At 40.3% G+C, this 26,348-nt stretch overlaps 1 protein-coding gene across 2 annotated transcripts in view; it reads right to left on the bottom strand.

Annotated features, from left to right (window-relative positions):
- Positions 1 to 26,083, bottom strand: part of LGR5 (leucine rich repeat containing G protein-coupled receptor 5) — a 122,577-nt gene extending 96,494 nt beyond the window's left edge. Inside the window, exon 1 of one of the 2 annotated variants that reach the window (XM_039500081.1) lies at positions 25,706 to 26,083. In XM_039500081.1, coding sequence (XP_039356015.1) covers positions 25,706 to 25,923 — 218 coding nt within the window. In that variant the 5' untranslated portion in view covers positions 25,924 to 26,083. The remainder of the gene's footprint in view (positions 1 to 25,705) is intronic. The other variant, XM_039500073.1, reaches the window with a different exon arrangement.
- Between the last annotated feature and the right edge of the window lie 265 nt (positions 26,084 to 26,348).

Raw genomic sequence — 26,348 nt, forward strand, 5'->3', positions numbered from 1 at the left:
GTTAGTGGAAATCCTGATTCTCAGATTCTATTCCCAACTCACACACTCACACTCATTCTGTGATCCTGGGTTCGCCTACTTGGCAAGCAGAAACCTGCAGCTAAGTGTGTCAAAGTGTGGACCTACAGACTCGGGATCATGGGGCTCAAGGTATGGTGATAAAAATAGCTGTGTAAATGTTTGAGCTTGGACTGGAGCTTGGGCTTTGGACCGGAGCTCTAGCTGCCATGTAGATGTACCCATGGTGTCTTTCTTTACCCATCAAATCAAGAACACTGGTCTAGTAATATTTATTTCTCAGTGGTGTTGTGAGATGTGTGTCAAACACTGAGATCCACAACGGAATAGCACTATAGAAGTATAAAATACCATTACTAAGGTTGCATTATTGCACAGCCATTACAGGACATGGATTTCTGGATTGACATGAGAGTGTTTTCCTTTCTTTTATATATCCATGGACTTTTAACATTTGGGATTTTTGTTTGTGGGTAGGTGATAGCAGCGGCTGAACCAGTTTTGCTGAAAGCGACAAAGAGTCCTGTGGCACCTTATAGACTAACAGACGTACTGGAGCATAAGCTTTCGTGGGTGAATACTCACTTCATCAGATGCATCTGACGAAGTGAGTATTCACCCACGAAAGCTTATGCTCCAGTACGTCTGTTAGTCTATAAGGTGCCATAGGACTCTTTGTCGCTTTTTACAGATCCAGACTAACACGGCTACCCACCTGACAGTTTTGTTAAGAAACTTGAGAGCTGCTTGGTTGAAACTTGGGGCTGGATGGAAGGAGGCTAAGAGTAAATAGGAACTCTCATAATTAGGGCGAATGTGTTGTTGTTGGGATAGTTACGAATCCTGTAATTTCTCTGTTTTCTAGAAGAAAAATCCTGGGTATAGAAAGCTGGTTTAAAAGGGGTCCATGCCACGCTGAAAGAGAGACAACTGAAGCTCTCTCCCTTCCCTCTTGGGTTTGAGTATCCACAGTTGTGGAGACCCAGGCCAGATCCTTGTCCTGTCTCCCAGTGCTATGGCAAATCGGGTGAAAAGTTAATTTAGCTCAAAGCTGCAGCATACAGCAGCTGTATCTTCCTCAGGGAATATCAAGGAACAATCTTGCACTCCCCAACAGAACAATTAGGGGGGAAACTCTGTGAGGGGAAACTTGTGGAACTTTCTTCCCTTCCCATAGCTGGAGCTTTTGATCTGGCACAAAGTAATTACGCTCAAATCAACTCTTCTTTCTTTAATAATACAGTCGAACCCATTTATCTCGACCTCGGTTAACTTGCCAATCGTATTAAGTCGACGTTTTAGAAGTGGAATCGCCAAACTCCCTCTTTGTCTTATCGGTTTCTCATCAGTTATGTCGATTCTTTAATCTCGCCGAACCCTAATATCTCGAGTACAGAAGAGCGCCGAATTTGCCACTTACTGGTAAACTACTAACTCCGGCGGTGGCCCTGCCCGGCTCCTGCCGCATCCCTCCCCGGCCACGCGACTCCTGCCCTGTCCCCGCGTCCCCAGCCGCGCGACTCCTGCCCTGGCCCCGCGTCCCCGGCCGCCCGGCTCCCGCCCCGCGTCCCCGGCCACCTGGCTCCCCGCGTCCCCGACCCCCCGGCTCCCCAGCCCCAGCCGCCCAGCTTCCCGCGTCCCCAGCCGCCCGCTCACCGGCCGCCCCGCCCTGCGTCCCCAGCCGCCGGCCCCCCGGCCCCCGCTCCCCGCGGCCCTGCCCCACCGGGTCCCCAGCCGCCCGCTCCCCGCGTCCCCAGCCGCCCGGCTCCTCGCCCCTCGCCGCCGCCCGCCCGCCCCGCTTCCCGGTCCCGCCCGCCTGGCCGGCCCGCTGCCGCCCGCCTGCCCCGCTTCCCGGTCCCGCCGCGCCCGCCCATCCGCCCGGCCCGCTTCCCGGTCCCGCCGCCCGCCCGGCCCCACATACCCGGTCCCCGCCGCCTCCCGCCCGGCCCCGCTTCCCCGGTCCCCGGTATCTCAATCATCAGTTATCTCGACGCTTTTTGGCAAACCCCTAGGCCGGCGACATAACAGGGTTCAACTGTAATCATAATATTTTGCCCTTATATAGTGCTTTTTGTCCATAGATCTCAAAACACTTTTAAAAAGGAGGTAAGTATCATTATATAAGTGGAGAAACAGAGGCAAAGCGACTTGCCCAAGGATACCTAGCAGAGCAGTGGCAGAGCTGGAAACACAATCAGGTCTCCTGAGTCCCAGTCCAGTGTGCTCCCCACTAGGTTACACTTATTTATGATTAATGCAAACAATAAGTAAACCCAGGTTTAACACAGATCACTGTGGCATCCTAGTGGAGACTTCACCTTTCCTTTATAGCTTTTCAGTTAGTTTTCACCTCCTGTGACCATGCTCTCATACTGAAGCTAACATAGTTTTGGCAGCTGACATAAATGTGTGTATATTAGGACTGTTGATTAATCACAGTTAACTCACGCGATTAACTCAAAAAATTAATCATGATTAAAAAAATTAATCTTAGTTTTAATCGCACTGTTAAGTAATAGAATACCAAGTGAAATGTATTAGATATTTTGGATGTTTTTCTACATTTTCAAATATATTTATTTCAATTACAACATATAAAACAGAGTACAGTGCCCACTTTATTATTATTTTTGATTATCATTTTTAGAGTGCAAATATTAGTAAACAAAAGAAATAGTATTTTTCAATTCACCTCATACAAGTACTGTAGTGCAATCTCTTTATCGTGAAAGTGCAATTTACAAAATAGATTTTTTTTGTTACATAACTGCACTCAAAAACAAAACAATGTAAAACTGTAGAACCTACAAATCCACTCAGTCCTACTTCTTGTTCAGCCAATCACGAAGACAAACAAGTTTGTTTACATTTACGGGACATAATGCTGCCTGCTTATTACTTACAATGTAACTTGAAAGTGAGAACAGGCTTTCACATGGCACTTTTGTATCCGGCATTATAGGGTATTTATGTGCCAGATATGCTAAACATTCGTGCTTCGGCCATCATTCCAGAAGACATGCTTCCATCCAATGCTCATTTTAAAAAACAACAACACATGTTAATTAAATTTTTGACTGAACTCTTTCGAGAACTATATGTCTTCTGCTCTGTTTTACCCACATTCTGCCATATATTTCATGTTATAACAGTCTCAGATGATGACCAGCACCTGTTTGTTTTAAGAACACATTCACTGCAGATTTGACAAAACTCAAAGAAGGTACCAATGTGAGATTTCTAAAGATAGCTACAATACTCGACCCAAGGGCTAAGAATCTGAAGTGTCTTCCAAAATCTGAGAAGGATGAGGTGTGGAGCATGTTTTCAGAAGTCTTAAAAGAGCAACACTCCAATGCAGAAACTACAGAACCCGAACTATCAAAAAAGAAAATCAACCTTTTGCTGGTGGCATCTATCTCAGATGATGAAAATGAACATGCGGTCTGCACTGCTTTGGACCGTTATTGAGCAGAACCTGTCATCAGCATGGACACATGTCTTCTGGAATGGTGGTTGAAGCATGAAGGGACATATGAATCTTTAGGGCATTTGGCATGTAAATATCTTGTGACGCTGGCTACAACAGTGCCACGGGAATGCCTGTTCTCACTTTCAGGTGACATTGTAAACAAGAAGCTGGCAGCATTATGTCCCGTAAATGTAAACGAACTTGTTTGTCTTTGCGATTGGCTGAACAAGAAGTAGGACTGAGTGGACTTGTAGGTTCTAAAGTTTTACATTGTTTTGTTTTTGAGTGCAGGTTTTTTTACATAATTCTGCATTTGTAAATTCAACTTTCATGATAAAGAGATTGCACTACAGTACTTGCAGTGGGGGAATTGAAAAATACTATTTCTTTTGTTTTTTACAGTCCAAATATTGGTAATAAAAATTAATATAAACTGCACACTGTATACTTTGTTCTGTGTTGTAACTGACATCAATATATTTGAAAATGTAGAAAACATCCAAAAATATTTAAATAAATATAACAAATGTTAAAATCTCAAATCTCCATATTTGAGGAGATAGAAACAAGACTGGAGAATCTGTTGTCTGATAGACTTCAAGGTCAGAAAGGACCATCATGATCATCTAGTCAGACCTCCTGCACATTGCAGGCCCCAGAACCTTATCCAACCACTCCTGTAATAGACCCCTAACTAATCTTTGGCTGAGTTACTGAAGTCCTCCAGTCAGAGGATGATATCATACTGGAACATATTTTTCCAATATGTCTTGCTAGCAGGGGAAATTTATTCTGCAAACTCTGTCAGTGCTTGAAAGTTTTTATTTTTGGAGAGCAATGTCTGTGATATAGAGCATATGCTCCTTTCTATGCATCCACACCATAAAATATTTTTCCACCTATCTATAATGGCTGCTTTTTCCACCCCCCCACAGGGGCATTCTCTGTATAGTCTAGCTCTCGATTTTAACAGTTCCTAGGACAAGGTAACTCCAATCCTGATTAGAGCCCCCTGCTTCAATATAACCACAGTATAAATAATGAATACAGCCCTTACAGTTATTTGATTTTTTAAATATGATCTTCTCTTTACAAAACTTGCTGAATGTCTATCTGCTTTTTAAAAGCCAATTATATAACAACATTTTCTTATTTATGAACACTAGGTAAAAGAAAAAAAACCTACAAAAATACACTCTAGCAAATATTTTTATAACCAATTTCATACTACTCAGCTTTCAATATATATAGTTCAGATGTAATTATTTTCTGCACGTACACACACACACACATTCACTTTGGTTGGCTCCTGTTGAAGTCACTGACCAAACTCCTGCTGATTTCAAACAGCATACTGGGCTTTGTGTGCATGTTTTTTTTTTCCATTTTCAATAGCTGAGGAAAATTATCTAATTTTAATGAAATCCCCAATGAAGTCCATAAAAATTCCTGGTGAATTCCAAAAGAACCTCAGGTGCTGTAGGAAACGGTGACAGATAATCTTCCCTGGGCAGTAAAGTGCTATTGGAAGAACTGTGTTTCAGAGGGAATGTAACTTTTGTTCAAAGTTCTCATGACCTTTATGAAAAGAATAGCGATGTTAAGCCTGTGTCCTGTGGAACATTTCAATTTGGCTACTTATATTCTACCTACTAAAAATGCTCTGTGTCCATTGTCCTAAAATGTTGGTGTAGTGTCTCAGATTTCATTCATTTTGTTTATTATTAGTAAATCAGTTTTTAAAGTGCTTTTGGATTCTTCTGGATGAAAGGTACTATCTAAAGCATAGTTTAAACTGGACATCAGTTTAAACTGATTCAAATGTATATATTAATTTACCAAGTATAGTGAGAATAAAGGTTGTGGAGTAAGGAAGTTACCCTTGTTAAACATTCACCATTCAATTTCATGTCCTGATTGCATATTATTATTAGTAGTAGTTTCACATTAATACCTAATAGTCCCCACTGATATCAGTACAGTATTACTGTACTGTATTATCAGTACTAATTACTATACAAAACAGTAAAAGACAGACCCTGCTCCAAAGAGCTTAGCTAAGTAGACAAAGGGAAGTGAAGTCACTCATCCAAAATCACACAGCAAATCAATGGCATGGCTGAGATTAAAACCAAGGTCTCCTGCATCCCAGTCTAGTGCACCATCCACTAGAGCACAGTACCTCACCTTGGAAATACCCTCTCTACAATGGGCCTTCATAAATCATGTTTAAGGAAATTATGATTAAAAACCATACCAACCAATACAGGAATTTCCACTAAAAGTACAAATCAGAGACTGCTTGCCTTTGATAACAGCTGTATAATCAGTGGCAGCATATGCTCAACATATCATTGACAGAGTACTAATCAATTGTGACCAAACATCAAAAATGACATGACCAAATATCTATTAAAGGCAAAATGTAAAAGCTACTTAATTTTAAACTGTTTAGGGTGGCAAATAAATAATAGCAAATACATTTCTCTTTTAAATGCAAGCTTTTTTAAAAAAAAATTAGGGCCTGATCCTGCATCCTTTACTCATGCTAGTTATGGGATTTATGTGAGAATTATTTGCATACTTATGGGTTGCAGGATTGTGTCCTAGCAATTTATCATATATCTACAATTTAATGAGTTTATAGTGAAATAATATCTTGTACTTCAAAACCTCTCACCCAAACCATATAAGCTCATGGCTAAATAGGCGGTTGGAGGGGTCAAGGAAAAAAGAAATAACTGTTCCCAAAGGGCATACTTGAGGCTTCATCCTATAGTGCAAACATTTGAGTGTTTTAAGTCAGATGTCTACTCAGATAGTTCATTATACAGCTTGTACACTATAGAGCAACAAGTTAGTTGTGTCCAACAATGATGGCCATGTACACTTACAACTTATGTATGTATGACTTATTGGCAAATTCCAATTAACAAATTAATTATCCAAAAGAATCTATGATGAACAACACTGAACTACCATTAGGAAAATTAAACAAAAAAAAATACCTCTGCATGTTATGTTATGTAAAGCTAAAGTATGCTTTCTCCATAAACAAGAACAGAACCTGAATACGCTAAAACAGATGATAAATTACTCTTCAGAAACTTTGTTTTATTTGCATAGTATTCTAGATCATGCTTTACAATAGCAACCCAAACACATGGAACTACCTTTAGTCAGGGCCTCTCTTCTATGTAACCATCCTATTTTCAACTAACAATGCACTCAGATGAGTCAAAAACATGTACTTTGCTCCCACCATTACAATTCCTACTCTCCTTTTCTTTACCCTTTTCAAAAACATGAAAGCATTGGATTGCTAATTACTTTTATCCAGCCTATAGGAAAATTAGTTTATCTTCTTGATCAAAGCAAATTAGGCAGATCATGGCTGATTAGAATGCAACAGTAAAATCTCCATACTTTCTATTCCACCCCCTTTACTCTCAGAAATAGGGCCTGTGTCAAATATGTAGGTATTTCCCACGGCCAGTCTGGACTCTGTTTCCAACAGGCACTGGGGCTGGGACAATGGTTCTTATACAGACACTAAAGTTCTTTAGTTCAGTCATTGTGCAAGAAAAGAACTGGTAACCCCTTAGCTAGCATTTGATGAAACATCTAGATTTACATATTTTCCTAATTGCATTTTTTGAATGTGAGTGAGATTTATCTGACCAGAGTTAAATGCCTCCTTTATTCCACTATCCAAGGCAAAATACAAGTCCATGCGCTGAAAAAAAAAATGCATGCAGAATGATCTCAGCATTACAATTTTGGTTTTCAATAATGTGGGGGAGGGGAGAGGTTAGAGTATGAAAGGAGGAAACATATACCTTCACTTCTCAAAGCATAAACATTGTTTTCCATAGAATGACTTGCTAAGCTGCTTCCAAGGTACTCTTTTGATTTTAATGCTGAAAACTGCTCCTTGTCATTAAGTTCTATAATCAACATTTTCTATTACCAAAATGCTGCAAAATTAGTTCCTTGTCCCTCATAATTCATTTTCCCTAAAATTTGTGTCCTATGGCTATAACAGATTAAAGTTAGGCCATCCTACTACTTTATTTATAATCAATTACTATAAATTAACAGTAAATCTTACATTTAGCTCCATTTAAACTTCACTGTGCAGCTGCCCATTTGAAAATAAAATGGTTGCCTTCTTTCACTTCAGTGGGCACAATACAAAACATCCATTGAGCTTTTCCTTTATTGCAGCTGCCAATGCCCAGCCGACTTTTAACAAACCAACCAAGCGGAATAACAATGCAGCTGCAACATTTTATGGTATTTCAGTTAGTTCTCTTTTGAGACTGAAGGTGTTAATTAGGAATCAAAGAATACAACCCTGCCAGCTTTCTTTCACAAACTATACACTGGCCACTGCAGTTTTCAGAAAAAAAAAATAAATCTAATAAAGGGACAAAAATGTTGTTTGTCACACCAGTAACATGTACTTAAGACCCTTTGATCATGAGCTTTTTATGTAGTCTTGTCAGACAGGCCGAAAATATTTTTTCCTCCCTTTTCTTTTTTCTGCAGACTTTTCTGAATACTGATTCTAAAGGCTGTCTGAAAAGGTAAAAAACCCAATACCAGTGAAATGCTTTACAGGTGAAAAATAGCCTTCCTGAGCAACCCAGTTTTGTTAAAATCATATCAATAGTCCACATTTTCCATTAAAACATAAGATATTCGGAAATACTTTGTATGTGTCTTTACTATATGATTTAATATTCCAAGTATTCCAACATTTGCAGGTATTTCAATATAAAGTATTATTTAAATTACAAAGCTGCTCATTATTGTGTGGAATCATATTTTGCATGAATGTAAAAATAATGATGTAGGAGTTTACTTTCTGTTGTATAATATTAATTACATATTCATAGTTACATATATACTATCCAATGTATATTTGCTATTTTTATGTATACTTATTAAGCATGACTGTATTAGAGTGCCGTATATTCAAAGGTAACAGCATGAAGTCATTACCTTTAATCTTCAGTCAAAATTAAAAGCTTAAAATAAGTTTATGAAGTTAGCACTGCTGGGAATTAGTCAAGCTTGCTAGCTTTCCCAGCAAGAGCTTTTACTGCTAGATGCACAAATCATGCCAAAATCCATTAATCCTCCCACAGAAAGGCAGAAAGAAGCTCTGGTTGTTGATTTAATGTTAATGAATTGAATGGCCTTCTAAGACTACCTGCAGAGTTTTCTAAACTGTAAAACAAATAAAGTCATTTTAAGTAACAGTCCAGAAACATAAATAACTCTATTCATCTTAGAAAGAGAGTGTATGAACTATGAAGTTATGAGATATATTGGTAACCACTCCACTTACCTTAGAATACTTTATAAGTAAAACCTAATAATTATATATTATACAAAGAAATTATGAAAATAATGGTACTTATAGTGGGGTTCAGTTATTTGGAAGCTCAGGTGTAGTAGACTGGATATTCAGGAGAATGTTAAAACACAGATCTTTGTGATGAGACTAGATTTTAATCAGCATTGACATTACGCACAGCACTATGTCTCATGAACAGTGAAATCTATCATTGGCTTTTATAGCAGATATAAGCATAACAAAATGGTTCATCAGAAAGGGTTCTATTTATACTAACAACATCATGAATTTTTCCCCTCAATGCCTTAAGCCTATTATTAGCATAATTTCATACACTACTAAAAATCAGTAAGCGTGATGGAGAAATGCTTAAACTTAAAAATCGCCTCAAACATTTATGCACAGCATTAAATTCTCATAAAGTATTTTCTGGAGTCCTGGGACTCAGGGCTTCTGCACTGCGGTGGGGGAGGGGTGCTGGGACTCAGGACTTCTGCCCCGCAGGTTTGAAAATATTCACCAGAACTCTGCTCCGGACAGCTCCGGCTGAATTTAAGTCGTGTTTATGCATAATTGTTATTTTTAGTGACGTTTAAATGGTTTATTATTATAAAGCTACTAAAGTATATTTTGGCCCGTTTCCCTTCTTTTTTTCCTAAAAGACATCTTAGGACCAAACTCTGGCTTTTAATACATTTGCATGGTTCCCTGTGACTTCACCGCGAGCTGGCCATGCATGTCAAAGATCAGAATTTGGCTTGATTAAAAAAAAAGATACACAAACAATTTTACAGGGATGTTGTCTCTGTAGATTAAACCTTTTTTATACATGGAATAAGGTTAAAACAGCACATACACTTTAAATTGGCTACTGTAGTTACTTGCCATAACTTTTATTCTGTTATAACATCATATTGGTGTTGCAATGTAAAAAATAAATGAAAATATACCTATGAAGGAGGCAAATGTATAAAGAATACATTACTGTATTAAGACATTCATAAAGTAAATTTAATTCAAGCCTTGGAGATAAAAATTTGTTGTGCTTTTATTTAGGATTATATATATGCAGTTATGTTAGTTATTCCATAACTAGCTGTACGACCTTTTCTATTATAAGCGCAAATTTGATGGGGCGCTCGTAAAAATGCTCTTGTGGATAGGCAGAAGATAAATTAAATTTTGTGGAAGTTTGGCATTAAATGGACAAAGTGTTTTTTACATGTGGTGCATTAAGGGGAGGGAGAGGTGTTTTTCCTTTTTTTTTCAGAAATACTTTTTAGTCATAGTTCAAAAATGGCTTGATGTTTAAAGTCAACTTTTCTTTGATTCACAAGTCTAAGAAGAACTAGTGAGTGGGATTATTTTTATAGCCATGGGTGGAAATCTTGCATTTACTTGTTATTAAAACTTAAACCCCCAAGAGTTGGCAGAATTTCTAAACTCCACTGTCATAGGCTGTGAAATTTACATGTAAGCACTTATTGTAAGCCCTTACGGTGGGATTTTTAAAAATGGTCAGTGGTGACCTAACTCTGCTCCCAGAGAAATCAATGGGAGTTTTACCGTTGCCTTCAATAGAAGCTGAGTTAAGCCAACGTAGCGTGCTTTTGAAAACCCCATCTCCTAGGCTTAAGGGTCTCCAAGGTTATGTCTATGCTGAAATCAAACACCCACGGCTGGTCCATGTCATCTGACTTGGGCTCATGGGGCTTGGGCTACAAGGCTGTTAAACTGCAGTGTTGATATTCGGGCTTGGGCTAGAGCACAAGCTATGGGATCCCACAAGTAAGCGTGACTTCTACACTGCAATTTTATGCATTGCGAGCCCAAGTCAGCTGACACGGGTCAGTCGCAGGTGTTTAATTGCAGTGTAGACATATCCCAAAGCTTCACATAAACACTTGACTGAATCTAAATGTTCTGAGAGCCAGGTAGTTCCAGTTCAGTGGAATGAGAAGCTCTGCTGGCAAAGATAACCCAAATAGCTCCTGCTCACAGAATTTAGCTACCTATCTTAGCTACATGAAACACCATCACTCTCCCTGTGTTGTGCCAGGGCAGTTGATATCAGTGGATGTGCTTGAGCCAAAACAAATGGTGGATTCTATCTTGGCACTTTCAATGGAGAGCCTTTGCTTCTAAATTCTATTCCCTCTTTGGTCTAGCAGGTTCCATATCTGTTTACTTTCAGGACAGGGTTTAAATGCCATTTGGTTTCGCAGGTTTTTGTCTAAGGACACAAAGTCAGATACTCTGTTGATGGGGACCATACCAGAACCTGTGCAGATAGGACAGTGTTAGTGCAAAAGTTGTCTCCAATTCTGGGGATTTTATTTATTTTCATTTAATGTTGGGTAACCAATTTTGCAGAGTTTTTTTTTTAAATGTATGTGCTTCAGAGACAATTGTGATGGGCACAGTTTTACAAGTCAGAAAATAAATATACAGATCAGACTTGTCTCTCCCTTGACTCATTTTCTCACTAGGTTAACAGTTCACAATATTTCATGTCTTATCCTCCACATATAATCCACAAACAATACCCTGAAAACCAGAGCCCAATAGGAGCCAGCCCCCCTCATTCTGCTGCTCTTTCAATCACATGCATCATTATAAAGTTTCTGCAGACCAAATTAGGCTAACACCTGTGCAATCCCACTGTGTTAAGCTTATGCCCTCAGTGATGCCCATGCAACTCCATTGACTTGAAGGATGTGCTCAGGTGCAATTGTACTTTAATAAACAATTCCATTGATGGAATGGAATCTGCCTCTCATTCAAGTTTCTCTGTATTGTCTCTGTGAAGGTAACACAAGAAAAAAGCATTAAAAACATTTTTGTCACTGTCATCAGTGTATATAAATGAATGCACACAGGCAGTAGGTTTAGGACTAAAATATGACACTGTGTCAACATGGCACATACAGCATATCATACTATTTTTGTAGCTGCTGACCAATAATTATATCTATATTCATTCTTTATAGAATCCTTTCAGATAACTATTATTGCTGCAAAGTTAGAGAAAGTATTGTACACAAGTCTTGACAAACCAAGAGTTTATATGTTGCATCTCCATTCCTAGCAAGACAAACGCAGTGAGGAGACAGATTCTACAATCAACAAAGAAACTGTTAAATTTATCAAACTTCTTTTGCAGAATTAATTTCCATATGAAACTACACTCCAAGGAGTTTGCTATCTGTCTTTCTTCCTTCTCAGAGAGCAATCAACATCTTACTCATGTACTTATTTACAGAAAACTAATGTGACCATCATCTTAATGTAAAGTATGCATGTATAGTTCCAAAATATATTGTTCTTTTCAACAAAATTGTTAAAGATGAACATTTGACCTAAAACAGGTGAGCATATTTAAAATCTATATCGTTTCTTGAACAATGATCTTATTACAATAAAATTATTATTGGAAACAAAGCAGGTAAGATATTTCTCATTTTCACTGTATACATGAAACCCATCTCATATATATTATAGGTAATTAGTTCAATAAAATGTACAACCATTCACTGAGACTTTTGGGAGGCTCGCTAATAACTGCCAAGCTCTTTAGATCTGATGACGCTTAGAAGGTCTGGTAATTTAAGAATAGCAACAGGAGTACAACCATTTTCAGGACTACCTGTATCCATTAAATTCTGCTCTCAGTTACCCTGGTAGTAAATCTATTGCTCTGAATTCATGCTTCTAGACGTCTAAACCCTTTTGAATGCAAACATCTAAATAGATTTTAAAATCTGACTTGAAGAGCTTCTGAAGAAAGAAATATATCCATAAACTTATTTAAAAAATTTACCTTTATAAAGTCATATTGAAAAATTCAGACACTAAAAAAAAATATCCTTCAGGACTTTTGCTCTTTTCTATTTCATAATTTTAATAATTATAACTACAATATAAATAATATATATGATCATCACTGCAGTTGAAATAATCAGCTCTTGTCTGTTCTTATATTGAAAGACCTCAGCTGTTGAGATTTCAAGAGTCTGTCATGTGGAGGAGATCTCACCATGCATTTGGAGACTTCATCTAGTTCAAGTTGATGGTTGTTTAAATCCTACTTTGAAACTGCCCTTTAAGAAGGAGCAGGGCCAGTGTACTTGTGCCACATCATCTGTCCCTACTGAGCTTTAAAAGAGGGTACCTGGGCCTAGAAAAGGAGAGACCCAGAGTCCTCTCAAAGGGGAGTCAGTGACAGCCTGAGAAGTGAAGGTGTAAAATCCCCTGGGGATTATTGTTCAGGGTGAGCTGAAGAACTGTTGTTTGTTTGACCTCTGCTGAGAAATAAAAGTGCCTAAAAGAATTTGTGGCATGACAGAAGGGCTTCTGCAGGTTGGGGAGAAGCCCTGCCATGTTACATTGTGTTTATCAGATATATCATGCTATCTATGGACAAGGCTACTTTGAAGCTGCAGCAGACTAGAAAATCTCTGCAGTAGCTTCAGGTATATTCAACAACTGAGGTTTTTACTGAATATGAAAATAAATATTGTCATATTAAATTCATTTTACTCTGCCCCTGAATTTTTGTACTACTTAGGCCAGCATGGTGTGACACTCTTTCTCCATCTGGTGGTGGCTAGGCCACATAAAGGTTGATGAGCGTGCTACAGCCTTGGGTGAAAGAGCGAGGTCTTTTTGCTCAGGAAGTAGAGGTTCATGCATTACAATCCATTGGTATATATTTTTGGACTGACAATATAAAACTGCATCAGGAAAGTTAACAGGGGAAGCTGGAGTTTTGGCAGCTGGGCAGAAAACATTTGGGACTTTCATCAGTTGAAAAGGCTTTGGACACATTTTGGGATTGTGGGATAAACATATTAACTGGATGGTTCTGTTCAAAAGATAAATGTACACTGCCAGGTCTGTAGTAGGAGGAGTACTGGCTGCACCTGGTTAACAGGTACAGTACTTTTATGGGGATGGGTGTGACAGAAACCCAAAAATAAATAACAGTGTATGGAGACCCCAGCTTAACAAGCTTTCCTCTGAGTTTCTGATGGCATTATGTCTTGCAAAAGCCTCCAAGGAATGAGTGGTTCTCTACTGCCCTTTGAACAGTGTACCCTCTCCTCCCCAGGGCTGCTAAGCCTACACGAGGGCACAGCTGATACTTTGGCCCAGATTCTGGCTCCTGTGTGCCATTCCTGTGGTATAAAGGGGTCATAAAGAGGTTGGAATGATGTTCCCTCCCTCCTGAATGGCTAGAGTGTGCTCTGCTTGATGGTTCTGAGCAGTGGAACAGGCCATAGGAAGCCATGGGGAGGTCCACTGGCTGCTCTGACTTACTCAGGAGCTGTGCTGGCTTGTGAAGCAGCTCAGAATCTGGGAGTTTCAAATGGCTAAAAGCCACCTTTGCCCTCCTGATGCCCTAGCTTGCATGTTAGGTACTGCACAGAATCTGGCCCCATGTTCCTTAGGAAATTGTTGTTTTTGATTGTGTACCTTTTAACTTACTTGCACATATGTTTTTTTCATGCCAATTTCCTTTCCTCCAAAGTGTATTTTGGCTATTTCACAATCTCATACCAATTTCAGAATATCAAGCAGTTTCATCTAAGACCTCACAGATGGTCATCTCAAAATAAGTGCATTGTCAGTGCATGTCTATCCTGAATTGAATTCTGTTATTTTTCACTTTCAAACTAAAATACTATGTCACTGCAGCTTGGCACATCCCTGGTTCATACAGTTTTTGAAAACATAATTCAGTACTATCAGATCCATATTCCATTTACCTGGTTTGATAATTAGATGCTACAGTTTTCAGATCTTGCAAGAACAAAGTTATGCACCATTACTACATTTAGTGCAGTCTGAAACAGGTGCGGACTGCTACCTATATAGTTTATTAGTATCAGAAATAAAAATCCTGATTTTATTTGTGTTGTTGCATTAACTAATCTGATGCATTTTATGTTGACCACCAAGGCAAGACTGGAAAAAGTATTTAGTGAATGCTGTATTTTTTTCCCAATCTTTGCATCTCCATGCTGAGATCAATCTTGGAATATAATCAAAAAATTATTTGGTGCCTTCCTTAGTATATGAATGGCTATGCTATAAAAACTGACATTTACAACCTTTTTTAACTAAAAGAGAAAAAGCACATGTTTATTATATTATACAGTTAAAACATTTATTCAAGAATATCATGGTCTGATCAACACTGCAAAACCATTTTAGCAGTGTGAAACTCCAAAGTCTCTCTGTAACTCTCTTGAGAAACTCCACCTCACATTTCATCTTCATCAGTAACGATGCCATGGAGCATAAATGAGAATTTCCTGGACCCTTTGTTCCACATCATCCTCCACACCTGGTGCAACCTTGAGCTGTTTCTTTCAGGTCAGCTTACATGATCTTGAGCCATGTATTCCTGGGGTGAACTCCAGGTAATTTCCAGCCAGTGGACAGTAGCAACATGTCTGTTCTAATTGCAGGTGAGTGGATGGATTCAGGAGTTTGGCTGTCTTACTGTTTGGAGGACTTAGTTTGACTAATAGGCTGGCAGCTGCTCACTGAGTTAGACAGTATACTCATAAGTATATGAGTTACTTTGTCAGACCATTCTGTTCTAAGGATTCATACTAAACAGCATTGGTAGAAGGCATGTAGGCATCTATTGTTATCATTCCCTGTGGTGGTTTTGCTGGCATAGAGGAGCACTAAGGTCAGCAGTTTGGCCTGGAAATAAATGTTAATTTGACAAATGCAGCTACTGGAACAGGGCCGCCCAGAGGATTCCGGGGACCTGGGGTCTTCGGCGGCGGGGGGCCCTCGCTTCGGCGGTAATTCGGCGGCGGGGGGCCCTTTTGTTCCGGGACCCGCCGCCGAAGTGCCCCGAAGACCCGCTGCGGGGGCCCCCTGCCGCCGAAGTGCAGCCGGGTCTTTGGTGGTAATTCAGCGGCGGGGGGCTCCTGCCGCGGGTCTTCGGGGCACTTCGGCAGCAGGTCCCGGAATGGAAGGGCCCCCCACCGCCGAATTACCGCCGAAGACCCGGCTGCATTTCGGTGGCAGGTCCCACTTCGGCGGTAATTCGCTGGCGGGGGGGTCCTTCCGCCCCGGAGCGGAAGGACCCCCCCGCCGGCGAAGACCGGGAGCGGAAGAAGCTCCGGGGGCCCGGGCCCCGCAAGAGTTTTCCGGGCCCCCCGGAACGAGTGAAGGACCCTGCTCCAGGGGCCCCAAAAAACTCTCGTGGGGGTCCCGGTGGGACCCGGGGCCTGGGGCAAATTGTCCCTCTTGCCCTCCCCCCGGGCGGCCCTGTACTGGAATCCCACGCAATAACACATTATGCTACCCTTAAAAGAGGAGTAGATGGATGAGGTATATTCTATACATAATTTTAACTTGGTTTCACTCTGTTATAGCTAAGAGATATATTCCATGTAACTGATGTAAAGAGTGCTCTTATAAGATGAGGGAATGGAGACATGATGTTTTGCTAGGAAAGAGGTTTTTCCTTTATGAGCCCTCATTATTATTCTCTTGTGTTTTCCATATATAACAGATACCTCATTTATCAAAATATTATTGTCACATGACAATACAAAGACTGGTTTAATATATTAACTTAAACAATTAAAGTATGTTTTGTACACATGCCTTAATGCCCTCTTTTAAAAACTCTGAACACTTTTAATGCAGGAGCTGTGTATTCTGAGATAATCAAAACTGTTAATGAATATTATTTATAATTACTGTCATCATGTACTTAAGCAATTACTCATTCACCAAATCTGTTTGTGTACTCAGCAGATGGTGTTGTTTGGATAAAGAATGAATCATTTCCCCTAGAATAGGCACACAATGGCCCAACAACAAGCTCTGCAATGAAACTAATTGTGATGTATCAGGAGTCTGACCCTCCATGAATAAAGTCAATGGAGTTTTGTTCTTCATTTCACTGGAAGCTAAATTGGCTCTTAATCAATCAGTTACCATACTTTTATCAGAACAGATTAAACTAACAGTATGTTGAGAGCATGAAGTGTTTTACTATCTGTTATGTTTTTCATATAGGGATATGACATTGTGCATAATACCATCCAGTGAATCTCAATATTACAAAATCCTTGTGAAATCTGATGCTTTTGTAGCAGTACCCTATGGCCAGACATGTAGGAACATAGAACAACATGACTGTAAGATGAGATATTAATCGATCAACAATAAATGGAGACAACAGATTACATCTAACTCCAAGTTTACATGATTTGACACAGATTGTCTATAGACTGCCATGGAAGGCAAGACAACTGAGCCACTAATGTGAGAAGAAATGTGACTCTGATAATTCTATTGGGCTCAGTACACCAGTTTATGATGCTATGTATAGTGCACCTATCACAATGGTATTTAAGTGTCATCCATAAAAACCTGCTGAATTTTTCATTAACACCACCAAGAAAAAGTCACCATCAAATACAAAACAAAGTCCCATCTGCCTCCACTTAACTGATAATCTGCATAGATAGCCACAAACATTTGTGTTGATACAGCACAACAGTTTTATGGCAGAAGCCTGCATCCTGACACAAATAGCTTGAGGAGAGAAGACTGATACTTGGCTGTATGTTTAAGATCTTCTCAAGAACGAATCTGACTTTTGCATTGCCTCAGAAAAACATACATTCTGCACAGGAATGTATAAGTAGCTTACTCCCTCTTTAATGGCACATTTTACTCTATAAAGTAGCAGATGTTACTAACTTTATTTTTTATATTGTGTTTTAAAGCTTTTCTGTCATTCAGTATTCCAGGGCTGTACATAGACTGTACTAATTGTTGTGAACTTTTTTTGTCTTTGTGTTTTAGCAATACCAATTTTGCACAACAAAGTTTGTTCCTTTAGTATAAGCATAGAACAAAGGAACAAAGTCTGACCTGGTGTAACTCCACTGAATTCCATGGAGGCCACATCCCTCAGTGCCCCCAGCCACTGGATCTGTACCCCTCCATTAGTCTGCTCCCAAATCCTCCTTCTGCTGCAACTGTTTCAGGGCCAGTGCAATAGGTGCTGCCACAATGCACTAGGGGTGTGGCGTCACAAGCAGGACGAGGGTGGTCAGACCTAGTAGTCAGAGCAGGAGTTCGGAGTCAGGCCGAGTCTAAGGCAGGCCAGAGAGTGAACTGAGAGTCAGGTGTCAATCAGGTTATCAGGAGATGAGGGTTGTGCACCAGGTTACAGACAGCAATTGAATAGCAAAGTCAAGGATAAACCAGGATCAGAAACCAGAGTCTAGAATCTCTCACAAGTAGGATCTGAAGCAGAGGAAGGTTATTGCTCAGACAGCGTCCCTTCATGGCTTCCTGGTTTAAGGACTGGTATTGGCCAGTCAGCGGGTTGTGAGGTGCTGCCACTCAGGTCCTGCTGGGTGATACTTCTAGCCTATCTCCATGCCCCTCCCACTCCCGAAATGCTCCCTGGACCAAATCCACTGGCTACTTGCGGATGGTTTCGAACTCCTTTGCAGTGCCTGAATAACACAAAGGGAGCAGAGACAGGTGGTGTCTCAGACTACTCTAATACTTGTTAAGGGATTAAATAGTAGGGGCCAAAGTTTAGACTCCGATTCCTCCATAATGCGGAACCATTTCATTGCCCACTTGCTTGCAGAAGTTACACAAATCCTGATGAAGAAGGTTCCCTTCTGAGGTGGCTTTATAATGGATATAAGTGGAAGCCAGTCCCTAGGGGTGACATTCAGAGAGGTGCTACAGATGCTCAGTGTCCCCTTACTGCTTTCTCCTCCAGTCCAGTGCCAATGTTCCTCTCTGACAATCAGCCAGGTGGGATTTCAGAGGGGTCTTCAGGCCAAGAAAGGATCTCTTGGTTAACAGCTTACAGCAGAACTAAGGAATGGTCCTCCCAGGCAAACATGGGAGGAAGGCAAGAGAGAGAGAGAAGGAGGGTGGGGGAAATCAATAGGGAGATTTGGAGGCAATTATACTCACCCACTGATACAGAGTGTTTGCCCTCCATTTGTTACTATGAGTTGCAATTTAAGAGTGGTGAGACTACTAGCTTTCAGTATGACCTTTTTATTTTCAAGTGGTGTATAGCTAGGAGATTGAAATTTTTTCTTTCCAATATGGAACACAGTGCTGTGATATTTGCCTTTGTCATCTCACGATTAGATTACCACAACACACTGTATCAGGGGCTTCTTCTTAAATTCATTTGGAAGCTGATGGAGAAGGTGGCAAGTCACTTCTTAAATGGGTATCTAACTGCGTGCATATTATACCAATACTCTGTGATCTGTATTGGCTGCCTGTTCATCTCTGGGTGGAGTTCCAGGTGTTAGTTTTGACCTACAAAGCTCTAGCTGGCCTGGGACCTGACTGCTTGAGAGATTGCCCCTCTCTCTGTGCCAGACAGTCACTGCTACAATCAGTGGATGTGCTCAAGTGGAAGCTTTCTTAATATAAAAGGAAAGGGGGTTGTGACAGGGCATTCTCTATGAGAGCCCCATTGCTTTGGAACTTGCTCCCTGCTCTCTGGTCCAAAATCATCCAGGTTTGTTGCCATTCTTTTTACTGGGCTTTCGGGAAGGGAGGTGTTGCTCGAGGGGGGTATTTAGGGAATGCGGGGTATTTGCTGGGAGAGCTAATTAGCTACTGTCACACATGTGGAAGTTGTTGCTGGTTTGTCTTTCTGTGGTTGAGTTTAAAAATAATTGTCAAGGAAAAACAGAGATTAGGATAGGTGTCTTTTGTCTGTGGTTATCATCCCGATTCATAAATAAATAATGTTAGGTCCCTTTGGCAAAGGGGGCATTTATTTCTATTCTAAACCCTATGGGCCTTATCCTCCTACTGCCTGCTTAGTGGAATTGCACAGAGGTTACTCCTGCCTGGTATGTAAACTGGACAGAACATTTAATGTAAGGCTTTGTCCAGTGAGATGTTAATCCTCTAAGAGGGGATAAGAACGTTTTGAAGATGTCCCTTCGTTCTGAAGGAGCCATTATTTCTTCTATAGCTGAAGACTATGATTAATGAATTTGATAGGCCAAAAACATTGCACCAAATTCTGGTCTCAGTTACATTAGTCAGAGCCAAAGGAGCAACTCTATATTTGCAATAATGTAACCGAGAAGAATCTGACCCACTGGAAGGAACAACCAACCTTAAATTGTATGTAAATGATCTGTAAAGAATTCAGAAAGCAGTGCATGTGAATGAAGAATTCTTTTTGGCGAATAGACAAGTAAAAAAGAAAGCATTTTGGCTGCAAAATTGGGTAGCGGTTTTAAGCATTTGAAAGACAAATGACATTGGAGAAAAGACTGGGTTAACAAGGGAACACTTGAAGAAAGTCTAATCTTAGCTGGCATGCTGACTAGGAAGGTCAGCCCAGTGCACGCGTTCTCAGCTGGAGTTGGGCTCCCTCTGCCAGGCCAATTGTCCTCTGCACTTCAGATACCAAACTAAACTGAAGGTGCCTTCACCCTGCCAGCTCCTTATATTCTAGCAGCTTAAAGAGAGTTTCCTTTTTCCTGTCAACTTATGTATAATTTCCTTACGCTACAAAGAAGGGAGGTTGTGTGTGTGAGTGCCTTTTTTTCCCCCTCTGAATAGCACAAGGCTCTTTAGAAAGCAGTGTAAAGACTCATTCTTTAATACTGTGTTCCCAGCCAGTAAGAGTGACAGTCAGTCACTTTTTAAAAGAAGCTTTAATTTGTATTTTGTTGATTTTCATACTCATCCTTCTGTAAACATGAAGAATGTAATTATGATCTACCGGTTTATATTTTAAAACTAAAAATATTCCTATTAGGACATATAAAACATTTGTGATTTAAAATACACGGTGAAAAATTCCAATTTGTACACACTTCTAATTTATATATGTACATATAAATGTCATGAGCAAAATTTACATAGGGGAAAAGAATTTGAACAATTTTCTTTTCAGAGTAGGTATTTAGGGCTAGATTCTAATCCTGATTTCACTGCTGTAAATCCAGAGTAACTCCAGAATCTGGTCCTCAGTCTATTGAAACAGTGAAATTAAATTAGCCACCTTTCTGGGCCAACTTTCCAATTATCAGTTTAAATCATATAGTAGCCATTTATTTTATTTCAGCTAGAGGACAGCAAGAATTGTTTAGAATGTTTGAAATCTGTAAACAAGTATTTCCTAAAGATAAGGCAGGTATTTTACTAGCCATGCCACACCTGCACATTGTCAATTGATCTGGAGGTTGCAAGAAGACTTATAAAGGCTTGCTCTGGCCTGAGACACTACTCTGCTATTTGATCTCCTTGATAAACTGAAATCACTTCCAAGATATCTCAGACCATGAGGCACACAGGACTGAGTTTGTATCATAGGGTGGGGAAAAGATAAACAGAAAAATGTGTAAGCTTATTCAAAGATTGTAGTGTGAGGAGGGGGTTTTAGGTATTCTTGCAGTAAATATTACCGTAGCTCTTTTCTTGTAAATGTCTCAGCAGTTCACTTTGTTTCTGGGAACAGAATTCTACTTTTTAAAATAGTGAAATCTTTAACTTTCAAATATTCTAATTCAGTCCTTGAAAATTTTCCATGTGCTTAATAGCACATATTGAATATATTGTTGTGGAAAATGAAAGAAGGCGATCAGAATTTGTTTAAATGAGACTATGTTGTAACCACTGAAAAGATTTTGTGATCTGTTTTTCATATATTTTACCAGCACAAATAAATTTTATCTTAATTTCAAAATTAGTTTGCTTTAACATCAGATGGCACTTCTGTGAAACACTATGCAAATCAAACTTCTAATTGACATATGCCTAAACAAATTTAAAATTTATTCACAGTTCAATCTTTATTTATGCAAATAAAACTTAACATAAATGAATGTATGAAGCAAATCATAAAGGAACAAAACAAACAAATCATACTGCTGCTATCTATATCTAAAATACAAAATTATGAAAACAGTAAAAGGCCTGTGCCTGCATTTCTCTTGCACTCACACCTCTCCACTGAATTAATTGAGAGTTTAGGTGTGCAAGAAATGCAGGATTTGTGCTGGTTGGGTAGAATTGCTATTTCTAATAATTTAATCTATCTCCACAGTGGAGACAGATTACCAAAAACATGTAACTTCTTATAATTTAAAATCGCATCACATACGTTTAAAAAGCAGCTCTTCAGTCAGCGTATTAATAAAACAATTCTAAAACTTTGAAGTTGGCCAGATTTTATTTTTTAGAATATCAGTTATTTTGGAGATGATGGGTGGTTGCATGATTGAAACATAGAACTGGGAATCAGGAGTTCTGGCTTCAGTTCCTAGCTCTTTCACAAACTTTCACCTTGATGTTGGGCAAACCACTTTCTGCCTCGATCTTCCTTTTCATCATAAAAATTCAGGATAATACTTCACTAGCTCACAGTATTGGAATGAGGCTTAATGGGAGTTCCACGTGTGAAGGACTTACAGATCCTGGCTCTTAAGTGTTCACTGTAGTACATTGATAAGAAGTGACATACTGTATTCTTAACTTGCAACTGAAGTCCCTATGCTGCCCTCTATCAACACATGGAATTCACATTAATGTCAATAGGAATTGTGTACATGCATTTAGCAGATTATGTGGGCTTAAGTAAGAAAAATATAAATTGAACTTAAAAAAAAATCAAATAGCATGTGATAGCAAATATACAACTTTGAACAACAACAACAAAATATTTTTATAAGAGAGGGGAGAATTGCTATGTAAGTGGGAAATGCTGAATTTTCTAGCTGGGTCCTTCCGTAGACTTCATTAGCTATACGGCCATAGCGCAGTGTGCTCTGACTTCAGTCATTACAAGAGATCATGATAAACTAACTCATCTCCTGTATCTCAAAATACAAAGCTCAGGATATCTGAACAACCTTTTTCTGTCCATTTTTAATTTCCATTTTCCAATTTCTGATTCTCATCAGGAAGCCACTCTCTCTCTCGCTTTTTCTCCATCAGGCAAACTATTCAGATAAGATATGAGAGGGTGGAAATATGACAAAATAAAAACTTACAGTAGATAGTACTCCTGATTATGTCTACCACCAGGTCAAATAGGTACAGGAAAGGGTCTAATAATAACTCAGGTTTCATAGGAGGGGGAGTTAGTGTAAGGATTTGGACTCAAGCACTCAGCCTGTTTTGGGAGAAGAATTATTGTAATTAGTGAGAGTAAACATCTCTGTTTTTCAGCAAAAGAACTATGAAACATAAAATCTGGTTGGCAACTACCAAATGAAAAACACTTTTGTAGCAAATACACATTTTAAAATTGGTCATTGCTTATCCAACTAAAGAAAATGAGACATGACAGTTCTTTGTTTACACAGGGCTGGAGGTACTCCACTGCATAGTTAGACAATGTTTTATCAATCAAATGATGATAGTCCTGAACAAATGATAAGGAATAGTGTCACATTCTCATTAATGACTTTCTACAGGACAACTGGAATAATGCATATAGATTGTCTTGGTCCTTTAAAATTCCTCCTTTCCTGCAGTGGATTTTCTACCCTTCAGGATGTATTCCATTAAATAACAGTGGATTCATGAAAAAAATCTTAAGAGACCCTTTCTGCAAGACATGAGGAATTTTAGAGGGCCAGAACTGCATAAAGGGTAGCACCATTCTTCAAGAAACAGATCAGTAGAAGGATATTTCTTTTAAACAGCAGCAGCCCACAGTACCAGCATCATGCTCAGCTATACTTTCCTTTTTTACAAATTAGTTAAGAAACAGGCCCTCAAGAAATGGGACACTTTCCAGTTTTAGCATTTATCCCATCAAGTTAAGTATTTTATTTCTGTCTTTACTACATTCAGAATAGTTACTCCAATTATGACTCTTCAAAGCACACAGTAAGCATCAAAAGCTGTTTCTCGCTTATACTTCGAGCCCCAGCCTGCTCCTTTTGAAGTCAATGGCAAAATTCCCATTTGGCTTCAAGACTATACCCTTATTCAATATTTTATTGTGTATGTGAAAAGTTCTGTTTTATTATAGAGTATAAACTATCATTCATTAACAACTATCCTTGTTTCTTAGAGTAAGTTTAGACTTTTCAGAGTGAATTGCCAAATTTTAAGTAGTATAATAAACTAAAATGAAATGATCATAATAAGTAATGATCTTAATAAATAAGAATCTTAATATAAGGCAACTTAACTGATGTAGTGAGCAACACTCTAATAGGCTAGCAAGCCTCAGCTGGTAGAAAATAGTAATATTCACATTTTCTAATTATTTCAGTGTCAGAGCAATTTTAAAAACTTGTGTATTCCTGTCAAGTTACATTTAGGAAACACAATAATTGAACAAAATCTGTTTTACCATTACTTGAGAATATATCACCAAATTTAAATTATAGCCATAGCTCCGAACAACATACATTTAATACGCATATTCTTCTTGTCAAATAAACAATTTTGTTTATTTTATCAAAGCTATTTTCATTCAGTTTAGCTCCTTCTCAATATATGTTTAATACTTAGAGTTTATTATTCACACAGCAGCTCTACCTTTTTTGTGTTACCAAGCTTCATGACCATAGGTGAAGGGGAAAATGAATTCAGAATGGGTTTTTTCCCCACTTGAAATTTGGATTGGTAATCCTATCACAGCATCTTTATGGTAACTGTTGCAACAAGTATGTCAACAGAAAAAAAAAAAGCAGGGATAAACACATTCAGCATCAGCTATACTGTATGTAGATACAGAGAACTTGGACTCCTCTGCGAAAGTGTACACAATCAGAAATAAAGACAAGTTATAGTGTCAGTAAAATTAATGCCTGGTACTAATAGTTTCAAAAGAAAAACCAGGACAAGCAAATCAGTGACACACACACACACACACGGTTTTTTCTTTCAGAATTTTCACTTGTACCAACTCCTATCCTCAAGCCCAACACAACTCAACACATACAACAGAAAGTGTACAGTCTTTGAATTAACTGCAAGCAATTCAACAGAGACTCAGCTGAAATGTTCAAATCACGCGAGTATCTCTGTCATAAGAAAGACCAGGCTAGAGGGTCTGACATAACAATTATCTGACAATCTGACATATGAACAGCTCTTGTACTTCCAACCACCTGTTTCAGCACGGGGCTAGTTTGATCAGGAACACGTTTTAACTCCTGTTTTCTCCGCATGTTCTGGATGACGGATTTACGTGTTCTGAATGACAAAAAGCAGCAGCGCTGTATTTGACTGTTAGCGCTGCATTTTACCCGCTCTCGCTTCTTTATTCTATTGCCTTTCAAACCCCTAGACAGATCAGTTAAAGATTAAATCAGCAGCAGTTCAAAGCCTTGTCCGGGAAGCAAAGGTAAAGATAACGTACGTGTAGCTCTAATCCAGGTTGCCTCACTTTTAATTACCCAATAAATGGCTCATCATACAGCAATCCTGTAAATATATCAGCCCGTCTGGTTTGGGTAACGCTCGGGCAGCCCGACGTCTCTAAACGCTTTATAACCAATGTCTCGATTAAAAGGCGATTAGGCACTTGCTGAAGTAGTGGATGTGGAAGTGGATTGAAACTAGTCAGCCCTTGAGCAAGATAGTGATCGGGCGCATTGCCTATGCAGGCGGCTGTCATCTGGGGTTAGCGCAGAGAGAACAGGCACATCTGGCCTTTCGCAGCGCTCTCCCTTCGGCGCAGCTGGAGCGGAGCCCGCGCTCGGCAGTCTCCCCAGGTGCACGATCGGCCTCCACCTCGCGGGCAACTCCCGGGTGGTGCCTCGCTCCCCACCCTTGCAGCCAGGGGCCTAGCACCAGCTGCCGGTCCCCACCCCCCACTCCCCACTTACAGGTAGGAGGTGAAGAGGCTGAGGTTGGTGGGCACCGCTGTGAGCCCCCGGTCGGAGCAGTCCGCCCTGAGGAGCATCCCGTCCTGCTCACACTGGCACAGGGCCGGGCAGCCCCTCTGCCGCCTCCCGGCGGGGCTCGCCAAGCCCCCGCTGCTAGCCCCAGGCAGCCCGAGGAAGCAGAGCAGGAGCAGCGCGCCGGCCGGGCAGGAGGTGTCCATGGTGCCAGCGGGCGCTGGTAGCCGCGGGGCTCTGCACCGCTGTCCTGTAGGGCGCTGTTTTCACCCCGCCGCCCGGCTCAGCCGGAGCCTGGGAAAGAAGCTGCCGCAGCCCCAGCTGCTGATGCTGCAAAGAAGCTGCCCGCCCTGGCGCGGGGAGCTGCTGCTGCTCTTGCAGCCGGAGCCTGGCCTGGAGCGCGAGCTGCTGGAGCCGGAGCCGGAGCGGGAGCCCGAGCTGCGGCCGGCGCGCTGCGCTCTGGAGCAGCATCTCAGTTTACAGGCTGTTTTAAAGAGCCGCAGCCTGCCCCGCGCGCCCACTGACGCCGCCCAAGCTTTGCCCGCGGCCGCGCTCCTGGGTCCTGCCAGCGCCTCTGGGAGTTCCAGGAGCGGGAGGGGGGAGGCCGGGAAGGGGGCGTTCTTGGCCTCTA

Source organism: Mauremys reevesii, linkage group 1, assembly GCF_016161935.1.
Source record: "Mauremys reevesii isolate NIE-2019 linkage group 1, ASM1616193v1, whole genome shotgun sequence".
In the NCBI taxonomy this organism is placed as follows: Eukaryota; Metazoa; Chordata; order Testudines; family Geoemydidae; genus Mauremys; species Mauremys reevesii.